Source organism: Hoplias malabaricus, chromosome 18 (assembly GCF_029633855.1).
Source record: "Hoplias malabaricus isolate fHopMal1 chromosome 18, fHopMal1.hap1, whole genome shotgun sequence".
Taxonomy (NCBI): domain Eukaryota; kingdom Metazoa; phylum Chordata; class Actinopteri; order Characiformes; family Erythrinidae; genus Hoplias; species Hoplias malabaricus.
Window position 1 is genome coordinate 24,340,915 of NC_089817.1, and position 16,052 is coordinate 24,356,966.

The 16,052-nt window shown below is 41.5% G+C and overlaps 1 protein-coding gene across 4 annotated transcripts in view; it reads right to left on the reverse strand.

Annotated features, from left to right (window-relative positions):
* Positions 1–669: 669 nt before the first annotated feature.
* The window catches only part of LOC136674370 (3',5'-cyclic-AMP phosphodiesterase 4D-like), a 280,825-nt gene continuing 265,442 nt past the window's right edge, over positions 670–16,052 (reverse strand). For all 4 annotated transcript variants that reach the window (XM_066650364.1, XM_066650366.1, XM_066650367.1 and 1 more), the window contains 9 exons: positions 10,459–10,552; positions 10,131–10,306; positions 9,778–9,876; positions 9,499–9,663; positions 9,157–9,256; positions 6,824–6,978; positions 6,544–6,666; positions 6,213–6,395; positions 670–4,530 (listed from right to left, as the gene is read on the reverse strand). In XM_066650364.1, coding sequence (XP_066506461.1) covers positions 4,045–4,530; positions 6,213–6,395; positions 6,544–6,666; positions 6,824–6,978; positions 9,157–9,256; positions 9,499–9,663; positions 9,778–9,876; positions 10,131–10,306; positions 10,459–10,552 — 1,581 coding nt within the window. In that variant the 3' untranslated portion in view covers positions 670–4,044. The remainder of the gene's footprint in view (positions 4,531–6,212; positions 6,396–6,543; positions 6,667–6,823; positions 6,979–9,156; positions 9,257–9,498; positions 9,664–9,777; positions 9,877–10,130; positions 10,307–10,458; positions 10,553–16,052) is intronic.

Sequence of the window (16,052 nt, forward strand, 5' to 3'; positions counted from 1 at the left end):
AAAAAATGTCCGGGCGGAATTTCACAAATGTCCGGGATTTTGTTTTTCTACAGTTTACATAGAACTTCGAGAAGCGTTCAGTTCATAAACTAGTCCCTCCCTCCCCTACTCCGATTGGTTCGCTTGAGTGAGAAGGGGCGTGGTGAAGTAGCCTAAAATCTTCTGATTGGACGGTCTGACTGTAGAGCTACCGTTATTGGTCGATAACCTTCTCTGTAAACATTTAATTGGTCAGTCTGCACGTCAGTAGTCCTTGTTTACGTCAGGCAAAGCTCATGTACCTACCCTCATCTCGAGCAGCTATGCCGAGACTTAAATGTAAGTTCTCGGATGAATTAAAAAAGAAATTCCCATGTTTATGTAACGGCAGACATTTGTAAGTATGAAGTATTTAGTTAATGTACGAACGAATAAATTAATTATTATTATTATTTTTTTTTTTAGTAAACAACACGTTTTCCCCCAAACAACACATGAAGGCAGTGAGAGTGAGACGCAGCCACTGTAGGAAGGCTTTAAAAAGAGATATGTATATAATCTCTTTGGTTCATGACCTAGTGTGACTTGCCAATTGAGGAAACATAAATGTAAACAATAATGAGGGCTGGAATTCTTAATCGCTGTCATTTCTACAAACACACACATATCACACAAAAGCAGAATCAACCCATGCTTTTTATTTTATCCATTGCATATAAAAATGTTTTCTTTAGTCTTCAAACTGATTGGAGCAGGATCTACAGTACTGTCAAAAGACTGTAAGAGACAAAGTATCCAGTGAAAGAAGTGTAAAAAGTTTAAGGTCATTGAAAGATGTAACCTAATGAATCAAATATTGAAGTATCAGTCTATGTATCACTTTAATGACACTGAAAAAATACTACTACTACTACTAATAATAATAATAATAATAATAGCCACCATTGGCTTTGGTCCAGGGCTGCTAAAATCTACAGTATGCGTGTCAGAAAATAGGCTCTCTTAACATACAAACTATATTTTTGTATAGTGCAGAAGCACATCTACAAGGCTGGATGAGACAAAGGTAGCAGACAGTACCTGAACACAGTTGGGAACAGCATGAACATAAGTTAGATCAATATATTCAGCCAGCAAGCACCTAAGGGCCAACCGTTCTCCTGCATGGAACTGGTGAAGGTCTATTGCACTCAGCTGCATTACGTGTGGCATTCCACTCTTATTTAGAAACGGCAGCAGCATACATACAGTAATATAATGTGTTCTAAGCTTTAGTTTCACAATGTAGCACTTAAGTCCTAATATTCAGGCAGCGAAATGGGTCGGATTTTCCCAGTGCACACAACCATTGTCTAATAGAGAGAGAGAGAGAGGACACGGACAGACAGACGAACAAATAAAAAGACATTGTTTTAAGTTAAGGCACAGCCCTGGGGCCAAACACCAGTGGTGTCTTTTCATATTGTTTGGCTTTCCCCTGGTTCTCCATAAACAAGCTCAAAGGTGACTGCTTTTCAAATGTCATTTTTTCTTTTTTTACACTGTATAATATCTATAATAAACATTCTCTCAACAAGAGTTTACCAAATACAGCAACACCATCGCCATTAGGGATGATAGAGTAAGAACTGATTATCGTTTTTACAACAAATATTACAATATATACAACATAATAAATACATGTCTGTAAACAGAGACGAACGAAATCCAGAACAGGTAAGGTCATTTGGTGAGGAAAAAAAAAGAAATAAAATGGCACAAAACTTAAATAATATCAATAAAAAGTCTAACTAAATCAGTACTACCTTAAAAGCCAGATTCAAGTTTCAGTGAAGCAGGATGTTTACGCTCTTAAAAATGTTCGTACTATGTACATATATATAGATATATTTTTTTATTATTTCATATTTTTTTTATAAAACAAACCAAAAAAGTAACTTGCAAGTAACATGCCGTCTATGCTACAGTTTGTGTTCTACAGTAACGCTTCATATTTACAGCAATGCCACACATACGGACCAATAAATAAACCCATGTACATACAGAAATGATCTGAAATGAACAGCCCCATGGCTAAGTGCTGCGAGTCCTATAGTGCAAGTCCAGTGAGGGAGGAGTGTGGTTTTGGCATGAGAATGGAGATCGTCTGGTAGTCGGATGTTTGTCTGTGTCTAGCCCTAAGAAAGCGGTCAGTCAGACCTGTCTGTAAATGTACCAAGTGCCCTGTACTGAAATCATATTCATTTAAGCAGTTTACATAACTGTATCTATAAAGATGTTACACAACATGCTCCGTTTAGGAATCTCTGGGGCATGTAACTTTACAATCTAAGAACTGATCCACTACTGCTTTAATCTAGATGCTGTGACAGAAAACTGGAGAACTGTCAGATGTATGTTTATGTTGAGCTTTATATGAGATCCACTGAAGAGAAAAGAAGAAAAGGCAGTTGAGAATAAGAACTGCTCACTTAGAAGCTTCAAATATCTCAAATGTAAAGTCGTCTGAATGTTATAAACGCTACTTTAAAGTAAATATAAATAAGATGCGTCATTACAAACGGAGAACAGGATGTTGTCATTCGTTTAATGGTAAAAAGTGAGTGGAAACAATGTTTGATCTGAAAAAGCCTGGTAGCGTGAATGAGGCTACTTTAAAGAACGCGGTGTATTTAAACCTTAACTCTATCTGCATCTAGATTTTATCTAGAATCTTTTTTACTATGACGATAGAGACTATCTTTTACTATGGTTTTTTACATGACACAGTTGTGTACTGAAAGATTACAAACATGTACCTCTCCCTCTGGAGAAGAGAATGTAATGTACATTTACACCGTTTGTACCTTCAGTGACCAACAATGTGCCTCTACCGTAGCTTTTTTTCTGAGAGTGTAGAATGTGGTTGATTACCACCAGCAATAAACTTAGTGTAAGAAAATTTGATGCGCATTAGAAACGCACACAACAGAAGCCAAGGCACCTGCCCAGTTGGCATCTCATACCGTTTTGAATGTACAAACAGGGAAATACTGTCCATGTTAACTGGTGATGCTACAGACAGATTAAAAATGCTTTAAACAGAGGTCAAATGACCGGTTTGACGGCTCTTTCAGATAATTAGTAACCAAACAATGTCTGCAATTCACCGAATGTACAGAAACATTTCTTTGTGAGGCATTTGTGAGGCTAAGCGTGTATTCGAACTCTATTAAGAGGCTCACTGGAGGTAAGGGTTTCAGAGTGTTGTCAGTAAAGTCAACAGAGAGATTTAACTGGACTAGTTGTGCGATAAACAAACAAACAAAAAAAAAGGATACAGCAGTGTGGAGCGGCATTGTGAACGAACTGGAATCGGGAAAAACACGCAATGCATAAGAACGAAATAAATTAAAACACATTTAAACTCAGACGACTACCACGAACTCATACTTGCAAGTTACTCTTTGCAAGAAGATCACTTGAAAAGATTTCTTTGCTGTTGGTGTTTCTGTAAGAAAAGTAACCTCTGTGTAAAAATCTCCATTTGAATGCCGTACAAAAAGATCAGAGGCCACAGCACTAAGCTGCGTGGTTTTATTTTTTCAGTCAGGTTTTCAGGAAGACTTAAACTGTAGAAAAAAAGGTCTCTTTGAAAGCCAAAAAAATGCATTCCTATGAGTTTCCCATTACCCCCGATGGCCATGGCTTACGCAGTCTGGTTAAAAGCTGGAGATTGCTGCAGTTAACTGCAGTGTTGCTGCTCGTTTGCTTAGTGACCTTCGAGATCTCTCTCACCCTCAGTGCGGAGGAGGAACAATAGGAGGTAATGGGGACAAAAGCACAGTGGGTTTAGCTCCAGCGGTGTCCAACCATGCGCAGGGGAAAATAAAAGTAGTGAAGATAGGGGAAAAAAAAGGACTAAAAGTTATTCCTGAGTGCAAAATAAGGACAATCTACCAGAGTCTCCTGGTCTTCCCCAACTCTGCAGGAGGAGACAGGAGTCGGCCGAGGTTTGAGGAGTGCAAGGTGCGCTTTGGGACTAAATGTTTGCTGTCCGTCATTAATACTCGCTCTGCAGCGCTGCTACGTCCCTGCAGGCTGCTCTTCATCCTCCTCTTCTTCCTCCTCGGCCATGCTAGGTTCTGTCGAGGCTCCTTCTCCGGCGTGCTCCTCCTCCTCCCCCTCCTCTCCTTCGTTCTGCTCGTCCAGGGGGATTTCTGTGGATTCAGAGTCCTGCGTGCAGAGGGTTTTAGAGTCACTGCAGCTGTTGTCCTCTTCCTCCTCCTCCTCCTCCTCGTCCTCCTCCTCTGCTTGGCTGCCGCTGTCCTTCTCTGTGTCCGACTCGCCGTCCTCCTCCAGTGTGAGCTCGAACTGGAACTTCTCCGACCCAGCGGTCGGCCGCGTCCCCTCCTCTGCAGATTCTGGGGCGGGGGAGGGACTCTGTGGGATGGTGCTCTGGTACCACTCTCTGTTGTCCTCCAGTGTGTCCAGGATATCCTGGGCGTCCGGGTGGACCAGGTCAGCCCACGTCTCCCACAGAGGGTGCACTATGTAGTCTATGAAGCCCACCTAAAACACAGTGGACATGACGTTCAGAGAAAGCTTTCCACTACAAATCTGCATGCAGGTATATGCAAGCGTACGGGGGCTTTAGCGTGAATTACAAGATGTGGTATGTTCAATTCTGCAAATAAACTGCTATTGTACATTAAAATGTAATATGTCTAGAGCATGTGGGCTTTCAAAATATCAACATAAAATTGTCCCTCATATTTTTGCAGACATCAAACCTGTATCCTCATTTCCAGATGCTGGGACATTTTTTAGAAATGCAAGAAAAACTGAAGCTGTAATTTACTAATTCACATGAGCCTTTATTTAACAGCAAACTTTATAAAGAACATATTTTGAGTTGTTTTTCTTCATGATGAACATAATTTTGTTAAATATAAACAAATTCAGAAATTGATGCCTGAAACACACACAAACAACACAGAGACAGACCCCAGTGGATCATACTCCTATTCTCCTAATTTTACCTTTAAAATGTTTGAGAATTATAGATATTAATTGTTGCAGTTTTGCGAGTGAAACATTTGCCCATTGTTGCTGTTTGCAAGAGCTGCTCAAACATTCTGTGGTCACCTCGAGGTAATGCTACGACCTGTCGTGAGTTGGATAAAAACAAATATGAAAGCTGCTGTAACGTGACAAACATTACAAGCGGCGAGTTTGTGCCTGAGCTCTGCATTTCTTGGTGACTGACATAACAGTTCTATAAGGTTTTCATTCATTCATTCATTCATTCATTATCTGTAACCCTTATCCATTTCAGTGTCACGGTGGGTCCAGAGCCTACCTGGAATCATTGGGCGCAAGGCGGGAATACACCCTGGAGGGCGCGTCAGTCCTTCACAGGGCAACACAGACACACACCTACGGACACTTTTGAGTCGCCAATTCACCAACTAACGTGTGTATTTGGACTGTGGGAGGAAACCAGAGCACCCAGAGGAAACCCACGCCGACACAGGGAGAACACACCACACTCCTCACAGACAGTCACCCGGAGTGGGAATCGAACCCACAACCTCCAGGTCCCTGAAGCTGTGTGACATACTCTATGAAGACACACTATTGTAGCTCATGCAGAATGAGACCTGGCCTTGTCCTAAAATAAAGTGGAGTCCCTGGGAAAAGACAACATTCTTCTGTTTGGTGTTGCACTGAAAAATATTAGTTTAGAGTTTTAACTGGTTGAAAATTCTCTCACAAATGTTGGCATAAAGACAGGGCATTTGGTGAATGCTTGTTTTATATAATTTATATTCACCCACTTATAGTGTAATGCTTCAGAACAGACCTTTATTTTCTGTACGTGTTTAATGCTTATTTCGCCCATGTGCTGAGTTGGAGTGGACTGCAACATTAAACTTTTATTTAAAACGTGCAGTTATTTATCCTTAGATTATATTTAGAATCTGTATTTGTTCTGTTCACAAACCACAATCAAGTTCGTCAGTGAAAAAAAATGTATATTTTCTTTGTTCGAGAGAATCTGTTTTTATTGCTTTTTCCAAAATGTCCCAAATTTTCTGGAAATGGTGTTTGTACTTTATAAACACGTACATACAACTTATCATTACTTAAATATTTCTCAGGTTCATGTGAAGAGTATAAAACAAAATCAGGAACGAGTGGCTAAATGTCTACTGCTATATCAGTAGTTACAATATTGTAACTACAGGTACCTGAGATTTCTCCACAGATGCATTGTGCTTGTCACACATTGGGCTGATCTCCATTCCCCTTTCCCTCTCCCTGTCTCCCTGACTGAAGAACTCCTCCATGATGCGGTCCGTCCACTGGCGGTAGAGCTGAAGGGGTTTGGTGGGGTTACTGAGGTCCGCACAATGTACCATGTTCTGTAGCACCTGAGAAGCACATAACCCCAACAGATAAAGCTACATCTGAACATCACCTGAATGCTTCTTAGAAACCTTATGTAGAGGACTAATTTTTTCTGATTGTTTAAATCTTTCAATACAATAAACAATAACTTTGAATTGTTTCATTGCTTACTTGTATTCGGTCTGAATAATTATCCAAGAGCAGGACTCCAGAACTTGTCACTTTCTTAGTCTCAACCATTGTTTTCAGGTCAGCCAGTAGGTTCATGTGTTTAGACATATCAGTGGCTAATACCTAAGACAAAATAAACACAGAGATGCAGTAACTCTGAAACACTGTACATAGGCAATGAGCAAACTGAGTATAAATAATTATGTAATCCTTTAGTAATAACTATTTTTAGAGCAGAATTTGAAGCCTTGTGCATCTGCGTATGGTCTAGTCCACTTACGATGTCGATAACCATCTTCCTTAAGGATTGTCTCTGTTTTTTGGTCAGGTTCTGGAAGATGTCACAGTTCTCCTCCTGGAGCAGCTTAAAGCCCACTGCCAGGTGATGGTTCTCCAGCACCGATGAGTCATTGTACATGAGAGCCAACTCTGAGTCTGTGCACACACACACACACACAATCAGGGCCTTGCGCTAGTCAGGTGGTGCATGCAGTTAAGCCCAGTATTATTCACACCCATGCCAAATTTATAGTGGATTTAAGCAATATTCAATCAATAGCTTTCTTCTGGCTGGAAATGAAATATACAAGAATCAAAAGTCGGCAAGACACTGTGCTAGATATGTAAATAATTAGTTTTTAATTTAATGTTACAGTTCGGCAAAATCACAATTAATGGCAATCTGCCTTTTGCACGATTCTTATAATTATTAAGAAGCTTTTGTATGTCTACACAGAGATCATCAAACCACTTCTCTATTGCTAGGAGATGGGAAGGCTGCCTTGCCATTACTATTTTATTTTCATTTTCTAAATAGTCTTGATGAGATTGAAATGTCTGGACAGGTCTAGACTGGACCATTCGTTCATTCATTGTCTGTAAGCGCTTATCTAGCTCAGAGTCATGGTGGGTCTGGAGCCTACACGGAATCATTGGGCGCAAGGTGGAAATACACCCTGGAGGGGGCGCCAGTCCTGCACAGGGCAACACATTCACACTCACACCTGCGGACACTTTTGAGTCGCCAATCCACCTTCCAACGTGTGTTTTTGGACTGTGGGAGGAAACCGGAGCACCCGGAGGAAACCCACGCAGACACAGGGAGAACACACCACACACCTCACAGACAGTCACCCGGAGGAAACCCACGCAGACACAGGGAGAACACACCACACACCTCACAGACAGTCACCTGGAGGAAACCCACGCAGACACAGGGAGAACACACCACACTCCTCACAGACAGTCACCCGGAGGAAACCCACGCAGACACAGGGAGAACATACCAACTCCTCACAGACAGTCACCCGGAGGAAACCCACGCAGACACAGGGAGAACACACCAACTCCTCACAGACAGTCACCCGGAGCAGGACTTGAACCCCCAAACCTTTTTCTATCTCATGAACATCCACAGTGTGCAACCTGACAGTTCACACTTTTGGATTTAGATATATTCTAATAACTGGTTAGAGAACATCTGTAGCAGTTCTCCTCTGATTGTAGTTAGTTTTAATGCTCAACAACATGGCTTAAAATACATAACCCATTGGTATTGGCACAAAACAATGAGATAGTTCAAATTCATCATTGACTTATACAGCACAATATAGCTTCCTGCCAAACAAAGCATGGGTATGTATACTTTAGGGCTTAGCTATATGTTTAGAACTGGGATATATTACTGCGAATAACAGCAGCCTCTATGACGACATCCCACCTGCTGTTAGGTGTAAACAGTTGTGTAAGTGTCAGAGCTCTGTCATTCTGGTGAGAGATTAGAGGATGTGGTGTGGGGGGATTCTGCTCTATGTATCACCCTCTGCCACTTTCAGACAGACAGTCTCAATCTCATTTATCTGCAATAGCTGGGCACACCGCTGCTTATGTCATACTGTTATGTAAGCAGGGGTAAATGCTTAGTGCGAGGTCATTTGGCTTGGGAGCTCATCATGTTTGTGTGCGACTGGATCCACATTCAGTGTTACAGACTCTTATTCCACACGATAGAGAATCCTTTGTTTTTCTCATGAGAGCTGTGTGTCAGAATGCTGGCACGGAAGCCGAGAAGCCCTGGGGGGGTCTGGTTTACAATGCTGACCTCGATAAAATACTTATTTTCTATGACTTTCACCTGGCTCACCCAACTGGATTACCTTAAATCTCCAGAGGAATATTTTCAGAAAAATAAATAACCTGAATATAATTTTGGTATTAGTAATTAAAAATGAGCTCTTACAAACTAGCATCTGTTTAAAGGGTAATTCCATTAAATAAAAAATGGAGGTCTGTGGTGATTTTTTTCATTAAAGAGTTACTCACAGTTATAATAATAATAGTGATAAAAAAAACAACAACACAGTGATGAACCAGACTCCGGATGGAGTGGGCCTTAAACGATGTTATTTTTTTGTGCTCCACCAGTCTCTCTGTCTTACACTTGTTCTAAATGTGAAGTGCTGCTTGATAGGTGAGGAGTGGGAACATGAGGTGTGATGGACTCAAGCCGTGAAAATAGAGAAGGCAGCAAACACATAGCTTTTTCCTCAATGAAACAAAGGAGGGTGTGGGAAGGAACCTATTTGCATCCCCAAAATGAAGGAAAATACTCACTGGTGTTAATGAGGAACTGGTTGGAGACACCCGGGTGGTCGACGTCGTGAATCGCACTAGCGAAAATGGCAGCGAGAATTTCAAGGTCTGTGAAAACGGCCTGCGAATAGACGACCAATGCAAAGCACACAATTAGCAACACCACTTTCCCACATCTACCATAATAACTTCTGCATTTATATCAGTGCTAAAAACAGCAGATGGAGGACTAACAGCTACTGTGTGAAATGAGTTCCAGACCGTATGAGCAATGATTTTTCACATAATCACTCTATATTTCAGCCGACATATTGAGAAGAATTCCTCTCCAAAGGAATGAAATGGAGCATCACTGGATCTCACCTCTAAAGCGGGTGTGGAGAGCAGCACATGTGTCGACTGGGTGACATCAGCAGCATGAATGTTGTTGTGATATGCCACATCTGCATGGTAATGGTCTTCTAAGGTCATCAGGTATGTTATAAAAGTGTCTAATGGAATTTTAAACGTTTTTAGCAAGTCTCTTTCCTAGGAGAAAAAAAGACAACAAGCAAAGCTCTTTATATATTAAAAAACAAAACAAAAGGCAATGCTCATCTTCAAATTAGAAGTGTGTATGCTGTTCAGAAAATAAGTTCTCACCTGAAATATTGTGTACATCATCACTGTTAAAGGCCTATTCCCCGAAAACTCGGTGACTTTGAAAACATTAAGGCCCCATTTGTTAATATCTTCTAGTTCCTGTGACGACAAATAGATGACAATAGAGTCAGTCACAGATTGTTTTCAATGCATGCATTTTCCAGAGTATTCCACATTGTCATACTGGATCGATACGTTCATGTGAAAGAACACTGACCTTCGAACAAGGTCTAATATCCGATCCAATCAGAACTCAATTACAGGGACTGAAGCCCCCATCTGGGGTTGAAAGTGTATGAGAGGTTGTAGAAGCACTCCAAAACTAATGAATCATCTGCATTTTCACAGCTCACCTTGGCTAAGGACTCCTCTGTTTCCGTCTTGACCCCGAAGCGAGGGATGTTAGAATTGGTGAGGCTGGTGCTGTGCATCAGCTTCTTTACGCCACTTATTTGAGACATGGGCTTTTTCTTCTTCTCCTTCTCCTTATGAGCGTGAGGGGAGGGCATCTCCACGTCATTCTGCTTGTCTGTGGAGAAGCCAGTGCAATCAGTGCCCCACTAAAGCATTTTCCAACATAGACTGTGTCTGTGTGCTAATGAAACGCACAGCCTCTTGAGAAAAGAATATTGTTTACACACCGATGTCAGTCTGTTCTCAGAATTTGATGGGTGTGATTACCTAAGAAGGTGTTGGAGATGTACTCAGAGACTTGGTTCCCAGAGCGACTCATCTCAGACAGGTGGGTCAGCTCCCGGTTCAGCATTCTCTTGAACTGGAATGTAAATATGCAGAAGAGCAGTGTTAAATTTGCTCAAAAAAAAATTCAGTTGTATAAATGTCATGAATTTCTCTGCATAATATTTGAAGACAGACATTGCACCTTTGCAACTGTTAAATTAACTTCATTGGACAGCTGAACACACTTGGAGGAGAATGCTAACTTCTATGTTTTATTACGTTAGCTAACAAAAACCCCATGTTGGTTAGCATCAGTCTGAGTGTGGGAGTTCCGTTCCACCTCGAGAGTGCAAAGCCAACTGTACTGTCTTAGACTCCTGGACATGGATTGCGGTGAAAAAGTAATAATGCAAAATTAAGAGACCACCTCTCTTGTATTATTTCCAGTCAAAACAGCATTTATGTCATTTAATTTTCTTGTTTATTACTGTTTTTCAGAAGACAGGAGGGAAAATTATCGACTTGTAAAATGAAGAGGAAAAGGCACAAAAGAAAAAAAGGTCAGTTTCCAAAACAGATCTAAAATCCATGCGTAATTTAAACTGATATAACTTTACGTCTGTCACTCTCAGAGAAGCAGCATTTTTAAACAACAAAATATTACAGGAGTTTCAATGCATCAACTGAGGAATTGTGAGAAAACAACACTGAGGGTCTGACAAGGTGTGTAGCTGTTAAAATGCTGGTAAAAACTGGACATCTATGATGTGGAGTATGGTTTTCTGGATTGATGTTTACATTTGAATATAAAAAGCTTTACATATCATTTTTCCTTAGGACTCTGTATAACCCCTAATGTTTCTATATAAAAAAGGATTGCCACGCTCTGTAGCCTAGTTATTACTGGGTCAGCTGTGGCCACAGAGATGTCAGAGCACAGAAAATCAATACTTTTGATATTAGCTGCACCAATACGTTGACACCTGACAGCACACAAATAGATCTCCCCCCCTTTTCAGACCAAAGAAGAAAGCAGCCAATTAGAACCAAAGAGCTAGAAATAAAGCAGCCCAACACCCTCTCAATATAGAAATTCAAACAATATTCCTCTGAAACACCAGGTTTTCACACAGCAAGGATTTCACATGTCCTTGACACCTTTGGCCATGATTTCCAGCTTTTCACTTTCTCTCATTTTCATACCTTTGCATTTCTAATACCACAAAACATGCTCGGACACGTCCCTGAAACCAACAAACAAAACGTGATAAAACCATTGTTTTAATAGCAGCAACATCTCAGAGCTGGGCTTCTCCTCTCATGATTGTTAAGTGCCAAAATATGGCCCCTAGACATCATCCTCGTAACATATCAGAACTCGTAACCACAGCCCTGTAGAAGATGGAAGAACCCGGACAGCATACCTTTATATATCCCCAAGACACAGATCGTAAATAATTAGCTTCAGGCATTTTCTCAGAAGCGACCACTTCCAACATATATGAAAAAAATAAAATAAAATAAAATAAAAATCCTCCTATCCGTCAGACAGTCTGATAGAGAATCTGCATTTTATCATTATCTCAGCCAAAAATGGAAGGGCGTGAAGCGACATCAGCTGACTGAAGATCAGACGGAGGCTTCAGAGAGATGCTGGGTCTGTGGGATGCATGTTCGCCCTCCTGTTCGCAGAGAAAAAATGGCAGTGGACGGAGGATGGTGAGCTTCTGGAAAAGGATCAGTCCCGTCAACACCTTCCAAATAAGGGCTTGCGCTCATAATCCATGCAGCCCAAGCCCACTGGGCGGCCAATCAGCGCTGATTACGGACGGAGGAGAGAGGGATGGGGTGGCCGAGGCATGCCTACCGTCTGTTGATGAGGGTGGGGGGTGGAGGGTGTGAAGGCCTTGGGGACTGCTGTTCTCATTCTCCCCCAGCCCACCTCTTAGCTCACACATTCATACAGCAGCCCGGTTACTCAGACAGATACAGTTAAAGTCCCAGCCCATCTGAACATTTTGTTTTTTTAGTAGTAATATTAGACATCAAAAAATATTTATAATTTGAATGATGTCCACTCAACTCACAAACAAAATGAATATTATAACACGCGGGTCAGAGCTTTCCATACGTCTTTATTGCTATGTTGTTTTTGAATGATTAGCTATTATTTTTCTGTGGTACATTTAAAAGTAGGGTGTTACACTTTGTAAAAAATGAGTACTTTATGGCTCTCCTCTTATTAAATGTACAGAAAGATAGTAATCATCCTTTAACTTCCAATCAAAATAGTTTAGAAATGACTGATTTTTTTGGGGGGAGACATATGGGAAAGGATTAGATACAAAGTCAGTTCACTTTCACAAGTAAGGGGGAAATAAGTGCAAAAACAAAAGGGACTCCATGCAGACCACCAAAACTTCCCATTAGATAAACACCTGCTCATATGGCGCTACAACCTGGAACTGTGCAAAGCTTCTTGGCAGCACTTCAATAAATAGCACTTAAAGCTTTCATTTTTGAGAGAAAAGAGAACTTAAAAAGATGCCGTTATTATTATTATTATTATTATTATTATTATTATTATTATTATTATTATTATTATTATTTTGACAATCCTTCCAAGTGTGCGAGGACAGCCCAGTGCTATGTCTCTGGAAGAATATGTAGCTGTCAAGACTGAGTCACTGAGAAAATAAAGTAATAAATATAAATATAATGGTAATAAAGACAATTTAAAACCCCAAAGTGAACATCTAAAACACCTGGGGCAGGGGGACATATGTGGAACCTGGTTTTATGGACTGATTAAATCCTAAAGTTGTGGACCATTTTGAAGGAGTTAAAAAAAGAATAAAAGAACTGTTCTATACGTTTGTTACAAAAAATCCACACACCAAGATCTGCATTTCTTTGGTGAAAATTGTACTGGTAAATGGTAAACCCATTTAAACTGATAATCAAGGTACCAGTAAACCAGTTTTCAAGTTAAATCAGTTGTCCTCCTGGTAAAACTTTACTAATCCATGCAATGCCTGCAGTAGTTTTAAGGAAATGAGCGAATAAACAAATAAATAAAATCAACATATCATTTGTTTATAGCACAAGACATTCTAGTTTTCATGTCTGTATTCTAATGCTGCACAAACACTACCTGGACATACAAATGGTTTTAACCAATTTTCTGCATGCAAAACAATATTGTTGATGCAGTCCCTATTCTCTTCAATGTCCTTCGTATTAAAATGACATGTTTATATGTTTTACTGTTAGAGCAGCCTGCACAGAGCAGAACTCATAGTTAATGTCTGGATCTGCTCTCCTTAGTGAAATCCTAGTGTTTATCTTGGTTCTAAATTCTAAATGGCAGCTGAAATTCCACTCTCACACCAAAGATGAATTTAAAGGCGTGCGACTTTGATAACGCTTCCTCTTGTTCGCCGACAGGGGCCAGCGTTATAAAAGCAGAGCTTCAGACACAACACCGAAGCATTCATATGGAGATAGCAACCACCACCTGGAATCCATCGAACCTGACCACAGGCCTTTCATGTGGTCAGCCCAGATGACTTAATTTGAAAAACAAATGAAACCAACAAATGAGACAGGGCCCCTCATTAAAGCATGCGAATGTGGGCCAGTATTATTGTGCCGCATTTTACCTATTTGAATATAAGCCTGTTGCCCTGTGTGGTATAGCGTGGTTACTGCTTCACTGGTAAGAATAACAGACCTCTTCTGTTACCTCCTGCGTCACAGTAAGTCATTTATGCAAAGTGAAGAAGCATGATACGCTTGAAAGTGGAGACTGTGAAACCATGGAGGTATATAAATATTGAACATCAATCACTGAGAGGTGTCAGTGAGAGGAGTCGCAAACAAACAGGGCTGACACTGACTGACCCTAGCACTAGAATTTTATCCCAGCACATTAGGCCAAGGTTGTTGGGCAATTCTCCTCCAGGTTACTGGAGAACATTTACAGATGCAGGCTAAATAATTAGCAAAAAGGCTTGATTTATCATTGAAATAACACCACTGTTAACAATTAACAGCCCAATACCTTATAACACCAAAAAGTCCACTGTTATCACTTTGTGTAATCTCCTCACCGATGAGCACATGAATACTACAATTGTTATATTTTCAAAACACTGTGTACACCACTGCTTCTGTTTAAAGGTGCACTCACTGCTGACAAAGACTTCTGACTGAAAGTGTATTCAGTTTGTACAATTTAAATAAAAGCTCTAGAGCAACAGCACGAGTCCAAAGACACCAAGGTTAATACTAGGGGATATAGGGGAATACAGCCCCCTGCATTGGGCTGTGGAGCAGTAGAACTGCGTTCTCGATTGATGGAGCTGTGTCCAATGCGTTTGGGATTAGAGCTGGAGTGGTGTTTGTGATGTAGAACTAAACAGCCAGCCTTAATACCTGACCTCAGTAACGCTGTTGTGCAGTGTCTCCCAATGCTCAGCCACATTTCCTCTCCCTGTTCAACTTTTTTTTTTCCTTCTTTAAATTCATGCAGGCACAATTTCATGCAGCGATACAAACCACTAAGAGTGGCATTTCACAGATTAAGTGGAATATTTCTCCCTCACTAAACTAAATAAAAAACATCTTTCAAAATAAACATTAAATGATTCATTTTAGGGGCGGCACGGTGGTGCAGCAGGTAGTGTTGAAGTCACACAGCTCCAGGGACCTGGAGGTTGTGGGTTCAAGTCCCGCTCTGGGTGAGGAGTGTGGTGTGTTTTCCCATGTGTCTGCGTGGGTTTCCTCCAGGTGACTGTCTGTGAGGAGTGTGGTGTGTTCTCCCTGTGTCTGTGTGGGTTTCCTCCGGGTGACTGTCTGTGAGGAGTGTGGTGTGTTCTCTCTGTGTCTACATGGGTTTCCTCCGGGTGACTGTCTGTGAGGAGTGTGGTGTGTTCTCCCTGTGTCTGCATGGGTTTCCTCCGGGTGACTGTCTGTGGGGAGTGTGGTGTGTTCTCCCTGTGTCTGTGTGGGTTTCCTCCGGGTGACTGTCTGTGAGGAGTGTGGTGTGTTCTCCCTGTGTCTGTGTGGGTTTCCTCCGGGTGACTGTCTGTGAGGAGTGTGGTGTGTTCTCTCTGTGTCTGCATGGGTTTCCTCCGGGTGACTGTCTGTGGGGAGTGTGGTGTGTTCTCCCTGTGTGTGTGTGGGTTTCCTCCGGGTGACTGTCTGTGAGGAGTGTGGTGTGTTCTCCCTGTGTCTGTGTGGGTTTCCTCCGGGTGACTGTCTGTGAGGAGTGTGGTGTGTTCTCTCTGTGTCTGCATGGGTTTCCTCCGGGTGACTGTCTGTGAGGAGTGTGGTGTGTTCTCTCTGTGTCTACATGGGTTTCCTCCGGGTGACTGTCTGTGGGGAGTGTGGTGTGTTCTCTCTGTGTCTGCATGGGTTTCCTCCGGGTGACTGTCTGTGGGGAGTGTGGTGTGTTCTCCCTGTGTCTGTGTGGGTTTCCTCCGGGTGACTGTCTGTGAGGAGTGTGGTGTGTTCTCCCTGTGTCTGTGTGGGTTTCCTCCGGGTGACTGTCTGTGAGGAGTGTGGTGTGTTCTCTCTGTGTCTGCATGGGT